This window comes from Oncorhynchus masou, unplaced genomic scaffold, assembly GCF_036934945.1.
Source record: "Oncorhynchus masou masou isolate Uvic2021 unplaced genomic scaffold, UVic_Omas_1.1 unplaced_scaffold_545, whole genome shotgun sequence".
Classification (NCBI taxonomy): domain Eukaryota; kingdom Metazoa; phylum Chordata; class Actinopteri; order Salmoniformes; family Salmonidae; genus Oncorhynchus; species Oncorhynchus masou.
The window spans coordinates 503,872-527,028 of NW_027011865.1; the positions used below are offsets into that span (position 1 = coordinate 503,872).

General features: G+C 48.5%; 1 protein-coding gene across 1 annotated transcript in view; it reads left to right on the forward strand.

The window, feature by feature from the left end:
* The window catches only part of LOC135536020 (C-myc promoter-binding protein-like), a gene marked incomplete at its 3' end in the record, with an annotated part of 97,893 nt that overhangs the window by 49,082 nt on the left and 25,654 nt on the right, over positions 1-23,157 (forward strand). Inside the window, 9 exon segments of the mRNA XM_064962415.1 lie at positions 1,452-1,585; positions 7,728-7,860; positions 9,875-10,081; positions 10,669-10,797; positions 13,485-13,629; positions 16,450-16,578; positions 21,121-21,246; positions 21,928-22,086; positions 22,966-23,109. Of these exon segments, the coding sequence (XP_064818487.1) occupies positions 1,452-1,585; positions 7,728-7,860; positions 9,875-10,081; positions 10,669-10,797; positions 13,485-13,629; positions 16,450-16,578; positions 21,121-21,246; positions 21,928-22,086; positions 22,966-23,109 (1,306 nt within the window).

The following is a 23,157-nucleotide window of genomic DNA, read 5'->3' on the forward strand; positions in this document are numbered from 1 at the left end:
CACAGTGAAGGACTGTCTCCTAGGATAGGGACTAGCTACACACAGTGAATGACTGTCTCCTAGGACAGAGACTAGCTACACACAGTGAAGGACTGTCTCCTAGGACAGAGACTAGCTACACACAGTGAAGGACTGTCTCCTAGGACAGAGACTAGCTACACACAGTGAAGGACTGTCTCCTAGGACAGGGCTAGCTACACACAGTGAAGGACTGTCTCCTAGGATAGGGACTAGCTACACACAGTGAAGGACTGTCTCCTAGGATAGGGACTAGCTACACACAGTGAAGGACTGTCTCCTAGGACAGGGACTAGCTACACACAGTGAAGGACTGTCTCCTAGGACAGGGACTAGCTACACACAGTGAAGGACTGTCTCCTAGGATAGGGACTAGCTACACACAGTGAAGGGCTGTCTCCTAGGACAGAGACTAGCTACACACAGTGAAGGACTGTCTCCTAGGACAGAGACTAGCTACACACAGTGAAGGACTGTCACCTAGGATAGGGACTAGCTACACACAGTGAAGGACTGTCTCCTAGGACAGGGACTAGCTACACACAGTGAAGGACTGTCTCCTAGGACAGGGACTAGCTACACACAGTGAAGGACTGTCTCCTAGGATAGGGACTAGCTACACACAGTGAAGGACTGTCTCCTAGGATAGGGACTAGCTACACACAGTGAAGGACTGTCTCCTAGGATAGGGACTAGCTACACACAGTGAATGACTGTCTCCTAGGACAGAGACTAGCTACACACAGTGAAGGACTGTCTCCTAGGACAGAGACTAGCTACACACAGTGAAGGACTGTCTCCTAGGACAGAGACTAGCTACACACAGTGAAGGACTGTCTCCTAGGACAGGGCTAGCTACACACAGTGAAGGACTGTCTCCTAGGATAGGGACTAGCTACACACAGTGAAGGACTGTCTCCTAGGATAGGGACTAGCTACACACAGTGAAGGACTGTCTCCTAGGACAGGGACTAGCTACACACAGTGAAGGACTGTCTCCTAGGACAGGGACTAGCTAGGACTGTCTCCTAGGACTGTCTCCTAGGATAGGGACTAGCTACACACAGTGAAGGACTGTCTCCTAGGATAGGGACTAGCTACACACAGTGAAGGACTGTCTCCTAGGACAGAGACTAGCTACACACAGTGAAGGACTGTCTCCTAGGATAGGGACTAGCTACACACAGTGAAGGGCTGTCTCCTAGGACAGAGACTAGCTACACACAGTGAAGGACTGTCTCCTAGGACAGGGACTAGCTACACACAGTGAAGGACTGTCTCCTAGGACAGGGACTAGCTACACACAGTGAAGGACTGTCTCCTAGGACAGGGACTGACTAGTGGATGCTCTGCATTGTTTGGTAGGCTGTTAATACAACCCTGAGGCCTAGTTCCCTTCCAGCACATGAACGTGTTCATGTCCCTCCCCTCAGGTGGACAGCGATAAGCCAGATGAGACCAGGCTGATAGAGATTGACGAATCACAGCGCAGCGAGCACACAGTCTTCATCACACCCCCTGAACTACCCCATCTGCCTGATGGAGAGGAGCACCCACTCTGCTACAGGTGCTGAACCCACTGTGTGTGTCTCTATGTGTTAGTGTGTTAACCCCAGTGTGTTCTACCTCCCCCAGCTATGTGTTAGTGTGTTAACCCCAGTGTGTTCTGCCTCCCCCAGCTATGTGTTAGTGTGTTAACCCCAGTGTGTTCTGCCTCCCCCAGCTATGTGTTAGTGTGTTAACCCCAGTGTGTTCTGCCTCCCCCAGCTATGTGTTAGTGTGTTAACCCCAGTGTGTTCTGCCTCCCCCAGCTATGTGTTAGTGTGTTAACCCCAGTGTGTTCTGCCTCCCCCAGCTATGTGTTAGTGTGTTAACCCCAGTGTGTTCTGCCTCCCCCAGCTATGTGTTAACCCCAGTGTGTTCTGCCTCCCCCAGCTATGTGTTAGTGTGTTAACCCCAGTGTGTTCTGCCTCCCCAGCTATGTGTTAACCCCAGTGTGTTCTGCCTCCCCAGCTATGTGTTAGTGTGTTAACCCCAGTGTGTTCTACCTCCCCCAGCTATGTGTTAGTGTGTTAACCCCAGTGTGTTCTACCTCCCCAGCTATGTGTTAGTGTGTTAACCCCAGTGTGTTCTACCTCCCCCAGCTATGTGTTAGTGTGTTAACCCCAGTGTGTTCTACCTCCCCCAGCTATGTGTTAGTGTGTTAACCCTAGTGTGTTCTGCCTCCCCCAGCTATGTGTTAGTGTGTTAACCCCAGTGTGTTCTACCTCCCCCAGCTATGTGTTAGTGTGTTAACCCCAGTGTGTTCTGCCTCCCCCAGCTATGTGTTAGTGTGTTAACCCCAGTGTGTTCTACCTCCCCCAGCTATGTGTTAGTGTGTTAACCCCAGTGTGTTCTGCCTCCCCCAGCTATGTGTTAGTGTGTTAACCCCAGTGTGTTCTGCCTCCCCCAGCTATGTGTTAGTGTGTAAACCCCAGTGTGTTCTGCCTCCCCCAGCTATGTGTTAGTGTGTTAACCCCAGTGTGTTCTACCTCCCCCAGCTATGTGTTAGTGTGTTAACCCCAGTGTGTTCTACCTCCCCCAGCTATGTGTTAGTGTGTTAACCCCAGTGTGTTCTACCTCCCCCAGCTATGTGTTAACCCCAGTGTGTTCTACCTCCCCCAGCTATGTGTTAGTGTGTTAACCCCAGTGTGTTCTGCCTCCCCCAGCTATGTGTTAGTGTGTTAACCCCAGTGTGTTCTACCTCCCCCAGCTATGTGTTAACCCCAGTGTGTTCTGCCTCCCCCAGCTATGTGTTAGTGTGTTAACCCCAGTGTGTTCTGCCTCCCCCAGATATGTGTTAGTGTGTTAACCCCAGTGTGTTCTGCCTCCCCCAGCTATGTGTTAGTGTGTTAACCCCAGTGTGTTCTGCCTCCCCAGCTATGTGTTAGTGTGTTAACCCCAGTGTGTTCTGCCTCCCCAGCTATGTGTTAGTGTGTTAACCCCAGTGTGTTCTGCCTCCCCCAGCTATGTGTTAGTGTGTTAACCCCAGTGTGTTCTGCCTCCCCCAGCTATGTGTTAGTGTGTTAACCCCAGTGTGTTCTGCCTCCCCCAGCTATGTGTTAGTGTGTTAACCCCAGTGTGTTCTACCTCCCCCAGCTATGTGTTAGTGTGTTAACCCCAGTGTGTTCTACCTCCCCCAGCTATGTGTTAGTGTGTTAACCCCAGTGTGTTCTACCTCCCCCAGCTATGTGTTAGTGTGTTAACCCCAGTGTGTTCTACCTCCCCCAGCTATGTGTTAGTGTGTTAACCCCAGTGTGTTCTGCCTCCCCCAGCTATGTGTTTACCCCAGTGTGTTCTACCTCCCCCAGCTATGTGTTAGTGTGTTAACCCCAGTGTGTTCTGCCTCCCCCAGCTATGTGTTAGTGTGTTAACCCCAGTGTGTTCTACCTCCCCCAGCTATGTGTTAACCCCAGTGTGTTCTGCCTCCCCCAGCTATGTGTTAGTGTGTTAACCCCAGTGTGTTCTGCCTCCCCCAGCTATGTGTTAGTGTGTTAACCCCAGTGTGTTCTACCTCCCCCAGCTATGTGTTAGTGTGTTAACCCCAGTGTGTTCTACCTCCCCCAGCTATGTGTTAGTGTGTTAACCCCAGTGTGTTCTGCCTCCCCCAGCTATGTGTTAGTGTGTTAACCCCAGTGTGTTCTGCCTCCCCAGCTATGTGTTAGTGTGTTAACCCCAGTGTGTTCTACCTCCCCCAGCTATGTGTTAGTGTGTTAACCCCAGTGTGTTCTGCCTCCCCCAGCTATGTGTTAGTGTGTTAACCCCAGTGTGTTCTGCCTCCCCCAGCTATGTGTTAGTGTGTTAACCCCAGTGTGTTCTGCCTCCCCAGCTATGTGTTAACCCCAGTGTGTTCTGCCTCCCCAGCTATGTGTTAACCCCAGTGTGTTCTACCTCCCCCAGCTATGTGTTAGTGTGTTAACCCCAGTGTGTTCTACCTCCCCCAGCTATGTGTTAGTGTGTTAACCCCAGTGTGTTCTACCTCCCCAGCTATGTGTTAGTGTGTTAACCCCAGTGTGTTCTGCCTCCCCCAGCTATGTGTTAACCCCAGTGTGTTCTACCTCCCCCAGCTATGTGTTAGTGTGTTAACCCCAGTGTGTTCTACCTCCCCCAGCTATGTGTTAGTGTGTTAACCCCAGTGTGTTCTACCTCCCCAGCTATGTGTTAGTGTGTTAACCCCAGTGTGTTCTACCTCCCCCAGCTATGTGTTAGTGTGTTAACCCCAGTGTGTTCTACCTCCCCCAGCTATGTGTTAGTGTGTTAACCCCAGTGTGTTCTACCTCCCCCAGCTATGTGTTAGTGTGTTAACCCCAGTGTGTTCTGCCTCCCCCAGCTATGTGTTAGTGTGTTAACCCCAGTGTGTTCTACCTCCCCAGCTATGTGTTAGTGTGTTAACCCCAGTGTGTTCTGCCTCCCCAGCTATGTGTTAGTGTGTTAACCCCAGTGTGTTCTGCCTCCCCAGCTATGTGTTAACCCCAGTGTGTTCTACCTCCCCCAGCTATGTGTTAGTGTGTTAACCCCAGTGTGTTCTACCTCCCCCAGCTATGTGTTAGTGTGTTAACCCCAGTGTGTTCTACCTCCCCAGCTATGTGTTAGTGTGTTAACCCCAGTGTGTTCTGCCTCCCCAGCTATGTGTTAACCCCAGTGTGTTCTGCCTCCCCCAGCTATGTGTTAGTGTGTTAACCCCAGTGTGTTCTACCTCCCCCAGCTATGTGTTAGTTTGTTAACCCCAGTGTGTTCTACCTCCCCCAGCTATGTGTTAGTGTGTTAACCCCAGTGTGTTCTACCTCCCCCAGCTATGTGTTAGTGTGTTAACCCCAGTGTGTTCTACCTCCCCAGCTATGTGTTAGTGTGTTAACCCCAGTGTGTTCTGCCTCCCCCAGCTATGTGTTAACCCCAGTGTGTTCTACCTCCCCCAGCTATGTGTTAGTGTGTTAACCCCAGTGTGTTCTACCTCCCCCAGCTATGTGTTAGTGTGTTAACCCCAGTGTGTTCTACCTCCCCCAGCTATGTGTTAGTGTGTTAACCCCAGTGTGTTCTACCTCCCCCAGCTATGTGTTAGTGTGTTAACCCCAGTGTGTTCTGCCTCCCCCAGCTATGTGTTAACCCCAGTGTGTTCTGCCTCCCCCAGCTATGTGTTTACCCCAGTGTGTTCTGCCTCCCCCAGCTATGTGTTAACCCCAGTGTGTTCTACCTCCCCAGCTATGTGTTAGTGTGTTAACCCCAGTGTGTTCTACCTCCCCCAGCTATGTGTTAGTGTGTTAACCCCAGTGTGTTCTACCTCCCCCAGCTATGTGTTAGTGTGTTAACCCCAGTGTGTTCTACCTCCCCCAGCTATGTGTTAGTGTGTTAACCCCAGTGTGTTCTGCCTCCCCCAGCTATGTGTTTACCCCAGTGTGTTCTACCTCCCCCAGCTATGTGTTAACCCCAGTGTGTTCTACCTCCCCCAGCTATGTGTTAGTGTGTTAACCCCAGTGTGTTCTACCTCCCCCAGCTATGTGTTAACCCCAGTGTGTTCTACCTCCCCAGCTATGTGTTAGTGTGTTAACCCCAGTGTGTTCTGCCTCCCCCAGCTATGTGTTAGTGTGTTAACCCCAGTGTGTTCTACCTCCCCAGCTATGTGTTAGTGTGTTAACCCCAGTGTGTTCTGCCTCCCCAGCTATGTGTTAGTGTGTTAACCCCAGTGTGTTCTACCTCCCCAGCTATGTGTTAGTGTGTTAACCCCAGTGTGTTCTGCCTCCCCAGCTATGTGTTAGTGTGTTAACCCCAGTGTGTTCTGCCTCCCCCAGCTATGTGTTAACCCCAGTGTGTTCTACCTCCCCAGCTATGTGTTAGTGTGTTAACCCCAGTGTGTTCTGCCTCCCCCAGCTATGTGTTAGTGTGTTAACCCCAGTGTGTTCTACCTCCCCAGCTATGTGTTAGTGTGTTAACCCCAGTGTGTTCTGCCTCCCCAGCTATGTGTTAGTGTGTTAACCCCAGTGTGTTCTACCTCCCCCAGCTATGTGTTAACCCCAGTGTGTTCTGCCTCCCCCAGCTATGTGTTAGTGTGTTAACCCCAGTGTGTTCTACCTCCCCCAGCTATGTGTTAACCCCAGTGTGTTCTGCCTCCCCCAGCTATGTGTTAGTGTGTTAACCCCAGTGTGTTCTGCCTCCCCCAGCTATGTGTTAGTGTGTTAACCCTAGTGTGTTCTACCTCCCCAGCTATGTGTTAGTGTGTTAACCCCAGTGTGTTCTGCCTCCCCCAGCTATGTGTTAGTGTGTTAACCCCAGTGTGTTCTGCCTCCCCAGCTATGTGTTAGTGTGTTAACCCCAGTGTGTTCTGCCTCCCCAGCTATGTGTTAGTGTGTTAACCCCAGTGTGTTCTACCTCCCCCAGCTATGTGTTAGTGTGTTAACCCCAGTGTGTTCTACCTCCCCAGCTATGTGTTAGTGTGTTAACCCCAGTGTGTTCTACCTCCCCCAGCTATGTGTTAGTGTGTTAACCCCAGTGTGTTCTGCCTCCCCAGCTATGTGTTAACCCCAGTGTGTTCTACCTCCCCCAGCTATGTGTTAGTGTGTTAACCCCAGTGTGTTCTACCTCCCCCAGCTATGTGTTTACCCCAGTGTGTTCTACCTCCCCCAGCTATGTGTTAGTGTGTTAACCCCAGTGTGTTCTGCCTCCCCCAGCTATGTGTTAGTGTGTTAACCCCAGTGTGTTCTGCCTCCCCAGCTATGTGTTAACCCCAGTGTGTTCTACCTCCCCAGCTATGTGTTAGTGTGTTAACCCCAGTGTGTTCTGCCTCCCCAGCTATGTGTTAGTGTGTTAACCCCAGTGTGTTCTACCTCCCCAGCTATGTGTTAGTGTGTTAACCCCAGTGTGTTCTGCCTCCCCAGCTATGTGTTAGTGTGTTAACCCCAGTGTGTTCTACCTCCCCCAGCTATGTGTTAACCCCAGTGTGTTCTGCCTCCCCCAGCTATGTGTTAGTGTGTTAACCCCAGTGTGTTCTACCTCCCCCAGCTATGTGTTAACCCCAGTGTGTTCTGCCTCCCCCAGCTATGTGTTAGTGTGTTAACCCCAGTGTGTTCTGCCTCCCCCAGCTATGTGTTAGTGTGTTAACCCTAGTGTGTTCTACCTCCCCAGCTATGTGTTAGTGTGTTAACCCCAGTGTGTTCTGCCTCCCCCAGCTATGTGTTAGTGTGTTAACCCCAGTGTGTTCTGCCTCCCCAGCTATGTGTTAGTGTGTTAACCCCAGTGTGTTCTGCCTCCCCCAGCTATGTGTTAGTGTGTTAACCCCAGTGTGTTCTGCCTCCCCCAGCTATGTGTTAGTGTGTTAACCCCAGTGTGTTCTGCCTCCCCCAGCTATGTGTTAGTGTGTTAACCCTAGTGTGTTCTACCTCCCCCAGCTATGTGTTAGTGTGTTAACCCCAGTGTGTTCTGCCTCCCCAGCTATGTGTTAACCCCAGTGTGTTCTACCTCCCCCAGCTATGTGTTAGTGTGTTAACCCCAGTGTGTTCTGCCTCCCCCAGCTATGTGTTAGTGTGTTAACCCCAGTGTGTTCTACCTCCCCCAGCTATGTGTTTACCCCAGTGTGTTCTACCTCCCCCAGCTATGTGTTAGTGTGTTAACCCCAGTGGGTTCTACCTCCCCCAGCTATGTGTTAGTGTGTTAACCCCAGTGTGTTCTACCTCCCCCAGCTATGCAGGTTTCCCGGTGTTGAGTCTTGATCTGTTTGACCCCATGGAAGGCCTCCGACCCCCTGCCTCTCGGCTGGCTGCCCGACAGAGCTGCCCAACTAGCCCTGCACCCATGTTCAGACGCACCAAACAGGTCAACACACACACACACACACACACAATACACACATTCTTTATTGTTTAATGTCACTGATTGGCCAGAGAGTCTCCTCCCCTGATGTCTCAGGTCTGACTACTGGAAGTCCAATAAGGAGAATGAAACTCCTCAGTGTTTGGTCTGTCCAGACAAAGTGGTGTTTAATATCAATTCAATTCAAGGGGCTTTATTGTCAGGTGTTAACATGTGTTAACATTGCCAAAGCAAGTGATGTAGATAATAAACAAAAGTGAAATAAACAATAACAATTAACAGTAAACATTACACTCACAGAAGTTTCAAAAGAATAAAGACATTACAAATTTCATATTATATGTCTATATACAGTGTTGTAACGATGTGCTAATAGTTAAAGTACAAAAGGGAAAATAAATTAACATAAATATGGGTTGTATTTACAATGGTGTTTGTTCTTCACTGGTTGCCCTTTTCTTGTGGCAACAGGTCACACATCTTGCTGCTTTGATGGCACATTGTGGTATTTCACCCAGTAGATATGGGAGTTTATCAAAATTGGGTTTGTTATTCAAATTCTTCATGGATCATTGTAATCTGAGGGAAATATGTGTCTCTAATATGGTCATACATTGGGCAGGAGGTTAGAAAGTGCATCTCAGTTTCCACCTCATTTTGTGGGCAGTGAGCACATAGCCTGTCTTCTCTTGAGAGCCAGGTCTGCCTACGGCGACCTTTCTCAATAGCAAGGCTATGCTCACTTGACCCTCCCAACCCTTCTCCCCTCGACCCCTCCAGGAGATCAAGTTGTCTCCTGTCGTGGTAATTTCCTGTATTACTAAATGATGAGAGTTACAAACCACACACCAGTCAGAGTTATACTTAAACTTCATCTTTAATAATAATATGAGCTTCACCATAGCCCTGTGACTCTCAGATCAATTCCGTGTCTATAAATGCATTCTGAGAGTGTCAACATAATGGCAACTGAGATCTTTTATAGCAAAGATCCACCCCTCTCAACTTACATGACAAACCACAGAGCTCAGGAACTCTTCACAAAGGGCCTTTTACTTAAAAAAAAAAAAGGAGTATCCCATAGCCGGATAGCATTAGCTATAAATTATCGTTCAGTTTGGTCTCTTAGACGAGGTTCTACTTCTCGTTCTTGGTACTTCATAGTACCAAAACATTACCTCATCCATTGGCATATATCAGTTGTCAATTCTAGATACTCCCATCTCAAATACACCCCCTGCTGGACAAGCTCACTGAGGGGAGCGAGCCTCTAGGTCATATACTAGGTCAAGATGAAGGCAATATCAGAGGGGACATACAATGGTTCCAGACACTGCCGTACTCCTCCCCCCAATGGGAAAAGGAGGGAGTGACTGGAGTACAGACATTGTGGAGCCCTTCACATGGTTTAGGAATAGTTACAGACACATTCAAATATGAAGACAATCCTGACCTCTCCCCACTCTGGGCTCCAAGTGACCAAGCCCTAGCTGAGAAGGGATACATGCAACTGCCAAACACTATAGTCCAAAGGGAAACATTCTAATGACATCTCACAAGCATATTATGAAAATAAAACATCTTATCTATGTTATCCAACTTATTCTGATTCATCCCCAACAGTCTCCAGACCTGTTGTTGAATATGTCTCTGTCTCCATTGACCCTCCCAAACCTTCTCCCCTCTGACCCCTCCAGGAGATCAAGTTGTCTCTGTTGTTGAATATGTCTCTGTCTCCATTGACCCTCCCAAACCTTCTCCCCTCTGACCCCTCCAGGAGATCAAGTTGTCTCTGTTGTTGAATATGTCTCTGTCTCCATTGACCCTCCCAAACCTTCTCCCCTCTGACCCCTCCAGGAGATCAAGTTGTCTCTGTTGTTGAATATGTCTCTGTCTCCATTGACCCTCCCAAACCTTCTCCCCTCTGACCCCTCCAGGAGATCAAGTTGTCTCTGTTGTTGAATATGTCTCTGTCTCCATTGACCCTCCCAAACCTTCTCCCCTCTGACCCCTCCAGGAGATCAAGTTGTCTCAGAAGTTAGCCAAGAGGTACTCCTCCATCCCTCAGATGTGGTCCAAGTGTCTGCTGTGCCACTGCTACGGCCTGTGGTTCATCTGTCTGCCGTCCTACGTCAAGGTGTGCCACTCCAAGGTGCGGGCGCTGCGCACCGCCTACGACGTCCTCAGGAAGATGCAGGACAAGAAACTACAGCCTCCCGACGAGGTACGGTGGTAGTTTATCCCCGAGTATTGAATATGTAGACCTACCGCCTAAAGCTCTCTGTCTCACTGTCTCTCTCTGTCTCTCTCTCTCACTCTCTCTGTCTCTCTCTCTCTCTGTGTGTCTCTCTCTCTCTGTCTATGTCTCTCTCTGTCTCTCTCTGTCTCTCTGTCTCTCTCTCTCTCTCTCTCTGTCCCTCTCTATCTATTCCTCTCTCTCTCTCTGTCTCACTCTCTCTCTCTGTCTCACTCTCTCTCTGTCTGTCTCTCTCTCTCTCTCTGTCTCACTCTCTCTCGCTGTCTCACTCTCTCTCTCTCTGTCTCACTCTCTCTCTCTCTCTCTCTCTCTCTCTCTCTGTCTCACTTTCTCTGTCTCTGTCTCACTCTCTCTCTCTCTGTCTCTCTGTCTCTCTCTCTCTCTCTGTCTTACTCTCTCTCTGTCTCTCTCTATTTCTCTGTCTCTCTCTCTCTCTCTCTCTCTCTCTCTCTATTACAGAGTTCTAGTATTGTGTATCTCTTCTGCTCTAGCTATGCTACAGGGTGTTGTCATGGTAACATTTAGACATTTATCTAACCCTGTTTCCTGTCCAGGTCTGTTACAGGGTCTTGATGCAGCTGTGTGGTCAGTACGGCCAGCCAGTCCTGGCGGTCAGAGTTCTGTTTGAGATGAAGAAGGCTGGAGTCCAACCCAACGCCATCACCTATGGCTACTACAACAAGGTACGGTTCCTGCAGCTGACTTTTTCTTATGGCAGCACAATGTGCCAAATGGTGACATGTCTATGACATATTTATCTGTCCTGTGTGGAACCTGCAAGGATCCTGGAGAGGAGGTTCAGTTGAGTCTTGTAACTATCTTGTACATATCTATAAGTATATACAGTGGGGCAAAAAAGTATTTAGTCAACCACCAAATGTGCAAGTTCTCCCACTTAAAAATATGAGGGAGGCCTGTAATTTTCATCATAGGTACACTTCAACTATGACAGACAAAATGAGAAAAAAAATACAGAAAATCACATTGTAGGATTTTTTATGAATTTATTTGCAAATTATGGTGGAAAATAAGTATTTGGTCACCTACAAACAAGCAAGATTTCTGGCTCTCACAGACCTATAACTTCTTCTTTAAGAGGCTCCTCTGTCCTCCACTCGTTACCTGTATTAATGGCACCTGTTTGAACTTGTTATCAGTATAAAAGACACCTGTCAACAACCTCAAACAGTCACACTCCAAACTCCACTATGGCAAAGACCAAAGAGCTGTCAAAGGACACCAGAAACAAAATTGTAGACCTGCACCAGGCTGGGAAGACTGTATATGTTGGGGTGGCAGGTAGCTTCGTGGTTTGAGCGTCGGGCCAGTAACCAAAAGGTTGCTTGATCGAATCCCCGATCTGACAAGATAAAAATATATTTTAATGTACCTACCGCCGTCCCCTGAGGACTGGGTTGAGAAACCCTGTTTCACCAACACGAGAACAAGATATTATAATGTATCTTCCTGTCAGGTTGTACAGTGTCTTCCTGTCAGGTTGTACAGTGTCTTCCTGTCAGGTTGTACAGTACCTTCCTGTCAGGTTGTACAGTGTCTTCCTGTCAGGTTGTACAGTGTCTTCCTGTCAGGTTGTACAGTGTCTTCCTGTCAGGTTGTACAGTACCTTCCTGTCAGGTTGTACAGTGTCTTCCTGTCAGTGTCTTCCTGTCAGGTTGTACAGTGTCTTCCTGTCAGGTTGTACAGTGTCTTCCTGTCAGGTTGTACAGTGTCTTCCTGTCAGGTTGTACAGTGTCTTCCTGTCAGGTTGTACAGTGTCTTCCTGTCAGGTTGTACAGTGTCTTCCTGTCAGGTTGTACAGTGTCTTCCTGTCAGGTTGTACAGTGTCTTCCTGTCAGGTTGTACAGTGTCTTCCTGTCAGGTTGTACAGTGTCTTCCTGTCAGGTTGTACAGTGTCTTCCTGTCAGGTTGTACAGTACCTTCCTGTCAGTGTCTTCCTGTCAGGTTGTACAGTTCCTTCCTGTCAGGTTGTACAGTGTCTTCCTGTCAGGTTGTACAGTGTCTTCCTGTCAGGTTGTACAGTGTCTTCCTGTCAGGTTGTACAGTGTCTTCCTGTCAGGTTGTACAGTGTCTTCCTGTCAGGTTGTACAGTACCTTCCTGTCAGTGTCTTCCTGTCAGGTTGTACAGTGTCTTCCTGTCAGGTTGTACAGTGTCTTCCTGTCAGGTTGTACAGTGTCTTCCTGTCAGGTTGTACAGTGTCTTCCTGTCAGGTTGTACAGTGTCTTCCTGTCAGGTTGTACAGTGTCTTCCTGTCAGGTTGTACAGTGTCTTCCTGTCAGGTTGTACAGTACCTTCCTGTCAGTGTCTTCCTGTCAGGTTGTACAGTGTCTTCCTGTCAGGTTGTACAGTGTCTTCCTGTCAGGTTGTACAGTGTCTTCCTGTCAGGTTGTACAGTACCTTCCTGTCAGGTTGTACAGTGTCTTCCTACCAGGAAGTATTGCCACCAGTGTTACCACCAGTATTACCACCAGTATTACCAGGAGTTTTACCACCAGTGTTACCAGGAGTTTTACCACCAGTGTTACTGGGATGGACAGCAACTCTGGCTACTGTCATTTATATAAGAGCTTTTGTTGTTGGCCTGCTGTTTGGAACTACAATGACTTTCTGTCTGTATATTTGTCTGTGTGTCTGTATGTGTGTGTGAGTTTGTAAGGACGTGTAGCCTATATCAGTGTGTGTGTGTGTGTGTGTGTGTGTGTGTGTGTGTGTGTGTGTGTGTGTGTGTGTGTGTGTGTGTGTGTGTGTGTGTGTGTGTGTGTGTGTGTGTGTGTGAGTAAGGACGTGTAGCCTATATCAGTGTGTGTGTGTGTGTGTGTGTGTGTGTGTGTGTGTGTGTGTGTGTGTGTGTGTGTGTGTGTGTGTGTGTGTGTGTGTGTGTGTGTGTGTGAGTAAAGACGTGTAGCCTATATCAGTGAGTTCATAATTATGCTTCTTTCTCCATCCACTCCTCCTCCTGTCCTCCTCCTCTCCCCCTCCCCTCCTCCTCTCCTCCTCTCCTCCCCCTTCTCCTCCTCCTCCTCCTCTCCTCCCCCTCGTCCTCTCCCCCTCCCCTGATCCTCTTCCTCCTCTCCTCCCCCTCCTCCTGTTCTCCACTTCTCCCCCTCCCCCTCTACTCCTCCCCTCCCCCCCTCCTCCTCCCCATCCACCTCTCCTCTTCCTCTCCCCTCCTCCTCTCCTCCCCTCCCCCTCCTCCCCCCTCCTCCCTCCTCTCCCCCTCCTCCTCTCCCCCCCCTCCCTCCTCCTCCTCCTCCCCTCCTCCTCCCTCCCCCTCCTCCCTCTCCCCCTCCTCTCCCCCTCCTCCTCTCTCCCCCTCCTCCTCCCCCTCCTCCTCCTCTCCTCCTCTTCCAGGCGGTGTTAGAGTCTACCTGGCCCTCCAGTACCAGAGGAGGTTACTTCATGTGGATGAAGCTGAGGAACGTGGTTATGGGTGTGGCTCAGTTCAGACAGGCGCTACGCAAACAGCAGCCTCCATCCACTCAGAGCCCTCTGTCAGGTAACCATGACGATGCACCTCGCTCCTTCTCTCAGAGTGCCGGGGTTAGGCTGTGATTGTAAAGTGCTGTGAACTTAACACGCTGTGATGTTATTGTGAGGTTGCTGATTTGTCTGACAGAAAAAATGTCTTTATGAAATGTGTTGGTTTGGATCTGAAGCTAAGTGTCAGTGTAATAGTGGCCCTATAAAACACTGTAGTCCTAGTGACCTATAAAACACTGTAGTCCTAGTGACCTATAAAACATTGTAGTCCTAGTGACCTATAAAACACTGTAGTCCTCTAGTGACCTCTAAAACACTGTAGTCCTAGTGACCTATAAAACATTGTAGTCCTAGTGACCTATAAAACACTGTAGTCCTCTAGTGACCTCTAAAACACTGTAGTCCTAGTGACCTATAAAACACTGTAGTCCTCTAGTGACCTATAAAACACTATAGTCCTCTAGTGACCTATTAAACACTGTAGTCCTCTAGTGACCTATAAAACACTGTAGTCCTCTAGTGACCTATAAAACACTGTAGTCCTAGTGATCTATAAAACACTGTAGTCCTAGTGACCTATAAAACACTGTAGTCCTCTAGTGACCTGTTAAACACTGTAGTCCTAGTGATCTATAAAACACTGTAGTCCTAGTGATCTATAAAACACTGTAGTCCTAGTGACCTATAAAACATTGTAGTCCTCTAGTGACCTATAAAACACTGTAGTCCTAGTGACCTATTAAACACTGTAGTCCTCTAGTAACCTATAAAACACTGTAGTCCTCTAGTGACCTATAAAACACTGTAGTCCTAGTGACCTATAAAACACTGTAGTCCTAGTGACCTATAAAACACTGCAGTCCTAGTGATCTATAAAACACTGTAGTCCTAGTGACCTATAAAACATTGTAGTCCTAGTGACCTATAAAACACTGTAGTCCTCTAGTGACCTCTAAAACACTGTAGTCCTAGTGACCTATAAAACACTGTAGTCCTCTAGTGACCTATAAAACACTGTAGTCCTAGTGACCTATAAAACACTGTAGTCCTCTAGTGACCTATAAAACACTATAGTCCTCTAGTGACCTATTAAACACTGTAGTCCTCTAGTGACCTATAAAACACTGTAGTCCTAGTGACCTATAAAACACTGTAGTCCTCTAGTGACCTATAAAACACTATAGTCCTCTAGTGACCTATTAAACACTGTAGTCCTCTAGTGACCTATACAACACTGTAGTCCTAATGATCTATAAAACACTGTAGTCCTCTAGTGACCTATTAAACACTGTCGTCCTAGTGACCTATACAACACTGTAGTCCTAGTGATTTATAAAACACTGTAGTCCTAGTGACCTATAAAACACTGTTGCTTCAAATTCACTGTTGGCCCACTTGGATCTGGGTTAAAGATGTCTTGACACACACACACACACACACACACACACACACACACACACACACACACTGTACAGTTCATAATATTTAAGTTGGTCTAAAGCCAGACGGCCCCATTTTGTGTTGACATCCAGGCCGTGGATCACTCCTTGCTGCCGTGCACCGACACCTGTAGAGGAGTTCACACGCACCCCTCACATCCTTTTGGTTTTCACAGAGAGTTCCAATCCCTCACAGACAAATTGACTTAGGCTCCATATTCCTCGCTGAAGAACCATCACAGAAAAAGTCATTCAGCCCTTAATAATACTAACTACCCATCCCGCATGCGGGAACGTAATCATCGCCTGGCACTCATTAGCATAACGCCACGGACATAAATATTCCTAGAAAATATTCCTATTCATGAAAATCACAAATGAAATATATTGAGACACGGGTTTAGCCTTTTGTTAATCACCCTGTCATCTCAGATTTTCAAAATATGCTTTACAGCCAACGCTAGACAAGAATTTGTGTAAGTTTATCGATAGCCTAGCATAGCATTTTGTCCAGCTAGCAGCAGGTAACTTGGTCACAGGAAATCAGAAAAGCAATCGAATTAAATCGTTTACCTTTGATGAGCTTCGGATGTTTTCACTCACGAGACTCCCAGTTTCAGATAGCAAATGTTTCTTTTTTCCCAAAATATTTTTTTTTGTAGGCGAAATAGCTTCGTTTGTTCTTCACTTTTGGCTGAGAAATTGCCTGGAAATTGCAGTCACGAAAACGGCGAAAAATATTCCAAATTAGCTCCAAAATATCGACACAAACATGGCAAACATTGTTTATAATCCATCCTCAAGGTGTTTTTCAAATATCTTTTTGATAATATATCCATCGGGACAATTAGTTTTTCAGTAGGACCGATTGGAGTAATGGCTACCTCTGTATTTTACGCGAGAATCTCTCTGGGGGCATCAGGTGACCACTTGCGCAATGTAGCCGCCTACGGCTATTCTTCAACATAAATGCGTAAAACTACGTCACAATGCTGTAGACACCTTGGGGAATACGTAGAAAGCGTAATCTGGTTGATAGCCCATTCACAACTCAATAGGGACTCAATAGGGACTCATTGGAACGCAGCGCTTTCAAAACATAGGGCACTTACGGATTGGATTTTTCTCAGGCTTTCGCCTGCAACATCAGTTCTGTTATACTCACAGACAATATCATTACAGTTTTGGAAACGTTAGAGTGTTTTCTATCCTAAGCTGTCAATTATATGCATATACTAGCATCTTGACCTGACAAAATTTCCCGTTTACTACGGGAACGTTTTTTTTCCCAAAAATGAAAATACTGCCCCCGAGTCACAACAGGTTTCAACACCTTGTTTTTGACGAGCCAAAAAGGTGTCCAAGTTTCTCTTAATGCCTTGTTGTCTCTGGAGCAGATGGCAGCGACCTGGACGCTGTGAGTCACGGCAGCCTGGATAGCTCTGCCGACACAAACACGGCCGAGCAGGGCTCCTGCGCCCCTGACTCCATCAAAGTAGACCCCACTGACGATAGGCGTAGCACAGGTACACCCCAAAATGGCTGCCGACTACGCCATCTTACTATGCCTTTTCTCAGTCTGACACATCCTTTTTTTCTCCTCTCTCATTGGTTCCACACGGCCTCCCTCCACCTCCTCCCTCCTCTCTCATTGGTTCCACACGGCCTCCCTCCACCTCCTCCCTCCTCTCTCATTGGTTCCACACGACCTCCCTCCACCGCCTCCCTCCTCTCAATGGTTCCACACGACCTCCCTCCACCTCCTCCCTCCTCTCTCATTGGTTCCACACGGCCTCCCTCCACCTCCTCCCTCCTCTCTCATTGGTTCCACACGACCTCCCTCCACCGCCTCCCTCCTCTCTCATTGGTTCCACACAACCTCCCTCCACCGCCTCCCTCCTCTCTCATTGGTTCCACACGACCTCCCTCCACCGCCTCCCTCCTCTCTCAATGGTTCCACACGGCCTCCCTCCACCTCCTCCCTCCTCTCTCATTGGTTCCACACGACCTCCCTCCACCGCCTCCCTCCTCTCTCATTGGTTCCACACAACCTCCCTCCACCTCCTCCCTCCTCTCTCATTGGTTCCACACGACCTCCCTCCACTGCCTCCCTCCTCTCTCATTGGTTCTACACGGCCTCCCTCCACCTCCTCCCTCCTCTCTCATTGGTTCCACACGGCCTCCCTCCACCTCCTCCCTCCTCTCTCATTGGTTCCACACGACCTCCCTCCACTGCCTCCCTCCTCTCTCATTGGTTCCACACGGCCTCCCTCCACCGCCTCCCTCCTCTCTCATTGGTTCCACACGGCCTCCCTCTTCCTCCTCCCTGCTCTCACCCTCTTCCTTTCTCTGCCTGATCCTTACATCCTTCCTTACATCCTTCCTTTCTTCCTCTCTTCTTTCATGGCTTGTTGTCTCCGTGTTTTTCCTCCTTCACTATGGTTGCTCTGCTGTCTCCTTACCTAACTACCCATTCCGTCCGTCCCTCCCTGCCTGTGCCTGTGCTGTGTGTGCCCGTGCATGCAGTCAGCCGCGGGGACTGGGGCGGTGTGGGGTCGGACACCCGGTCGGGTCACTCACACTGGGGGGGTTCTGACCTCCACTCCCCCCGCCACTCAGGTAAATCTATGAACTCTCTCTCTTTCACTATACCTCTCCCTGATACGCTGCCCCTTGCTCAGTGTCTCTCGACCTCAATCTCTGTTTCTCTCTCTACCTCTCTTTCTCTGGCCCTCTCTCTCTGGCTATCTTTCTCTTTGGCTCGCTCTATGTCTAGTTCTGTCTCTATGTCTAGTTCTGTCTCTATGTCTAGTTATGTCTGTCTCTAGTTCTGTCTCTATGTCTAGTTCTGTCTGTCTCTAGTGCTGTCTCTATGTCTAGTTCTGTCTGTTTCTAGTTCTGTCTCTATGTCTAGTTCTGTCTCTATGTCTAGTTCTGTCTCTAGTTCTGTCTCTAGTTCTGTCTCTATGTCTAGTTCTGTCTCTATATCTAGTTCTGTCTCTAGTTCTGTCTCTATGTCTAGTTCTGTCTCTATGTCCAGTTCTGTCTCTAGTTCTGTCTCTGTCTCGTTCCGTCTCTAGATCTGTCTCTATGTCTAGTTCTGTCTCTAGTTCTGTCTCTGTCTCGTTCCGTCTCTTGATCTGTCTCTATGTCTAGTTCTGTCTCTATGTCTAGTTCTGTCTCTATGTCTAGTTCTGTCTGTCTCTAGTTCTGTCTCTATGTCTAGTTCTGTCTGTCTCTAGTGCTGTCTCTATGTCTAGTTCTGTCTCTATGTCTAGTTCTGTCTCTATGTCTAGTTCTGTCTCTAGTTCTGTCTCTATGTCTAGTTCTGTCTCTATGTCTAGTTCTGTCTCTATGTCTAGTTCTGTCTCTATATCTAGTTCTGTCTCTATATCTAGTTATGTCTCCTTTTTCTCTCTCTGTCCACTCTTCACCTCTACTGTGTCGTCTCTAGTTCTGTCTCTCCTTCTCTCTCTCTCGGTCCACACTTCACCTCTTCTACTGTGTCGTCTCTAGTTCTGTCTCTCCTTCTCTCTCTCTGTCCACTCTTCACCTCTACTGTGTTGTCTCTGGTTCTGTCTCTCCTCTCTCTTCTCTCTCTCTCTGTCCACTCTTCACCTCTACTGTGTTGTCTCTGGTTCTGTCTCTCCTCTCTCTTCTCTCTCTCTCTGTCCACTCTTCACTTCCTCTACTGTGTCGTCTCTAGTTCTGTCTCTATATCTAGTTCTGTCTCTCCTTCTCTCTCTCTCTGTCCACTCTTCACCTCCTCTACTGTGTCGTCTCTAGTTCTGTCTCTCTCTCTCTGTCCACTCTTCACCTCTACTGTGTTGTCTCTAGTTCTGTCTCTCCTCTCTCTTCTCTCTCTCTCTGTCCACTCTTCACTTCCTCTACTGTGTCGTCTCTAGTTCTGTCTCTATATCTAGTTCTGTCTCTCCTTCTCTCTCTCTCGGTTCACTCTTCACCTCCTCTACTGTGTCGTCTCTAGTTTTGTCTCTCCTTCTCTCTCTGTCCACTCTTCACCTCCTCTACTGAGTCGTCTCTAGTTCTGTCTCTCCTTCTCTCTCTGTCCACTCTTCACCTCCTCTACTGTGTCGTCTCTAGTTCTGTCTCTATATCTAGTTCTGTCTCTCCTTCTCTCTCTCTCGGTCCACTCTTCACCTCTACTGTGTCGTCTCTAGTTCTGTCTCTCCTTCTCTCTCTCTCTGTCCACTCTTCACCTCCTCTACTGTGTCGTCTCTAGTTCTGTCTCTCCTTCTCTCTCTCTCTGTCCACTCTTGACCTCCTCTACTGTGTCGTCTCTAGTTCTGTCTCCTTCTCTCTCTCTCTGTCCACTCTTCACCTCCTCTACTGTGTCGTCTCTAGTTCTGTCTCTTCTCTCTCTCGGTCCACTCTCCACCTCCTCTACTGTGTCGTCTCTCTTCGCCTGAACTCCTCCTTTTTACTCATTTGTCTCTTTTCGAGGTTTTCCTCTCCTTTACTTTGAAAGCCACCGTTAACAATGTAGCAATGTAGCAATTACAGAACAACTTCCAAGGATGAAGGACTTTCATTTGGAATATAATGAATGGTTTTAGATCAGGGGTGTCAAACTCATTTTGGTCTTCGCCGATGTCCGGAGGTTTGCCATTAAAATTGGTTAAAAAACAAATGTCCTCGTCCTCAACATTTACAAGAAAATAGGTCCATATCCATCGCTGGCCGTTGAATGGGTTCGCTGGCCAGTCTGTATGTTTGACACCCCTGGTTTAGATAATACAGATGACTACACTCCAGAAGTCTTTGAAAGCAGAGGTTCTGTGTTGTAGTTCAGTGGGGCAGTCTTAAGGGTTGAGTGTAGTGTCTTGTTGTTAAGGGAGTTAGGTTGTCATCTTATCATAGAGAGAGACAGAGAGAGAGAGAGAGATACATAGAGATGTACACTGTACACAATTTCATGAGCTGAAATAAAAGATCCCAGAAATGTTCCATGGGCACCAAAAGCTTATTGCTCTGACTAAACAGCATAATCATTACACAGGTGCACCTTGTGCTGGGGGGGACAATAAAAGGCCACTCTAAAATGTGAAGTTTTGTCACACAAACCAATGCCACAGATGTCTCAAGTTGAGGGAGAATGCAATTGACATGCAGACTGCAAGAATGTCCACCAGAGCTGTTGCCAGAGAATTGAATGTTCAATTCTCTACCATAAGCCGCCTCCAACGTCATTTTAGACAGTTTGTCAGTACGTCCAACCGGCCTCACAACCGCAGACCACGTGTATGGCGTCGTGTGGGCGAGCGGTTTGCTGATGTCAACGTTGGGAACAGAGTTATGGTATGGGCAGGGTTATGGTATGGGCAGGCAGGGTAGCCTAGTGGTTAGAGCGTTGGACTAGTAACCACAAGGTTGCAAGTTCAAACCCCCGAGCTGACAAGGTACAAATCTGTCGTTCTGCCCCTGAACAGGCAGTTAACCCACTGTTCCCAGGCCGTCATTGAAAATAAGAATGTGTTCTTAACTGACTTGCCTGGTTAAATAAAGGTAAAATAAAATACCGCGAGGAGATCCTAAGGCCCATTGTGAGGCAAACCTTTTTTTAATGGAATCTGTGACCAGCAGATACATATCTGTATCCCCAGTCGTGTGAAAACAGTAGATTAGGACCTTTTCTTATATGAACTGTAACTCAGTAAAATCTTGTTGCATCTCGTTCGGTGTAGATTTATACGAGCCTGGTCAGGGGAAAGAGTCATGTTTTATTCACAGACGACGGTGAGGCAGGCAGGGAGGATCATGGGAAAGATGAAAGACTCAGAGCAGATCAGACAGCTGGTGGCCAGGAGAGACTAATGTTATCTCTCTCTCTCTTTCTTTCTTTTTGCAGTTAGAAATTGAGAGACGAGAGTCAATGTGAGCTTTAAGAAATGTGAGGGAGAGAGAGACAGAGAAATCAAGATTGACTACCATAAAACTTCAATCAAACACGTTTCTCAAATTAGAGTTTTAAATGAGGAATGAGGTGTCTCTTGCAGTAGCCAGTTCTGGTGAGAAGTGCACAAAACTCTCTCCTTCCCTCCGTCCTCCAGGTGAGCAGTCAGACCTGGGCTATGACTCCCTCTCTAAAGAAGAGGTACGTAGAGGAGAGCCCAGCCCGCTGGACAGGGACAGCACCCAGGACAAGGACAACAAGAAGGAGAGTGACTGCAGCTCCTGTGAGTGTTGCTATGGAGTTGTAGATATTCTGTCAGAGGTCCCCTGCTGAGAGGATGTTACAGATAGAGCAGGCTGTACTCTGCTGCCCCCTGGTGGGGGTTTATACTGTCTGTCTGTCCCTGGTGTAATGGTCTGGCTGTCTGTCTGTCCCACGGTGCTGTTAACATCATATATTCAGAGTCTCTCTGGAGGTTTATACTGTCTGTCTGTCTGTCTGTCTGTCTGTCTGTCTGTCTTTTCTGTCTGTCTGTCTGTCCCACGGTGCTGTCAACATCATATTCAGAGTCTCTCTGGAGGTTTATACTGTCTGTCTGTCTGTCTGTCTGTCTGTCTGTCTGTCTGTCTGTCTGTCTGTCTGTATGTATGTATGTATGTCTGTCTGTCCCTGGTGTAATGGTCTGTCTGTTAGTCTGTCCTACAGTGCTGTATTCAGGTCTATATAGTACATCTGATCTGTTATCTCAACATTAAGGGCTTGATGACTTGATGCATGTACATTCTTTGATATTCTTTTCTCAGTTGTATTTGATGGTGTGATTGTACTAAGTGTGTGTGTGTGTGTGTGTGTGTGTGTGTGTGTGTGTGTGTGTGTGTGTGTGTGTGTGTGTGTGTGTGTGTGTGTGTGTGTGTGTGTGTGTGTGTGTGTGTGTGTGTGTGTGTGTGTGTGTGTGTGTGTCCAGTGTCGGAGACAGAGAGTGCTAAGAGCAGTGGAGACTGTCTCCCTCAACAGGACTTCCCAGAGGTCAACGGTCCATTCAAGCGGCATAATTCCGGCATCGTCCGCGGCAACTGTCCCTATGACGATGCAGCCTGTGAGCCCAAGGGGTCAACCAGCACAGGTACATACCTGGAACTAACTGTCTCTATGACGATGTAGCCTGTGAGCCCAAGGGGTCAACCAGCACAGGTACATACCTGGAAATAACTGTCTCTATGACGATGTAGCCTGTGAGCCCAAGGGGTCAACCAGCACAGGTACATACTTGGAACTAACTGTCTCTATGACGATGTAGCCTGTGAGCCCAAGGGGTCAACCAGCACAGGTAAATACCTGGAACTAACTGTCTCTATGACGATGCAGCCTGTGAGCCCAAGGGGTCAACCAGCACAGGTACATACCTGGAACTAACTGTCTCTATGACGATGCAGCCTGTGAGCCCAAGGGGTCAACCAGCACAGGTACATACCTGGAACTAACTGTCTCTATCTCTCCCTACCTCCCTGCCTCCCTCTCCCTCTCTCCCTACCTCCCTGCCTCCCTCTCTCCCTACCTCCCTGCCTCCCTCTCCCCCTCCTCTCCCTCCTCTCCCCCTCCTCTCCCTCCCTCTCCCCCTCCCTCCCCTCCTCCCCCTCCCTCCCTCACCCCCTCCCCCTCTCTTTCTCTCCCTCTGTCATTCTGTTTATCTATTCCTCCCCTCCCCTCCCTCTCTCGTAACTCTCCCTCCACCATTCTTCCCTCTCCTCTCTCTTCTCGCCCCCTCCCTGTCTCTTCTCCCTCCCTGTCTCCTCTCCCTCCCTCACTCCATACCTCCCTCTCCCCTCTCTCTCTTCTCTCCCCCTCCCTCTCTTCTCTCCCCTCCTCTCTTCTCTCCCTCTCCCTGTCTCTTCTCCCTCCCTCACTCCATACCTCCTTCTCCTCTCCTCTCTCTTCTCTCCCCCTACCTCCCCCTCCTATATCTTCTCTCCCTGTCTCTGCCCCCCCCACCCTCTCTCTCCAGACCATGTAGCAGGTCTCCTGTTGAGCTCCTCTCTGAATGAGGTAGGTGTGGTTGAGACCAACAGTCTGAGGAGGAGACATCTCAGTGCCCTTGAGGAGGGAGGTGGCAGTGGGAGTAGTGGTGGAGGAGGAGGAGGAGGAGGAGGTGAGCCATAACTATAATTCATAACTGATCCATCTATTGTCTGTTTAC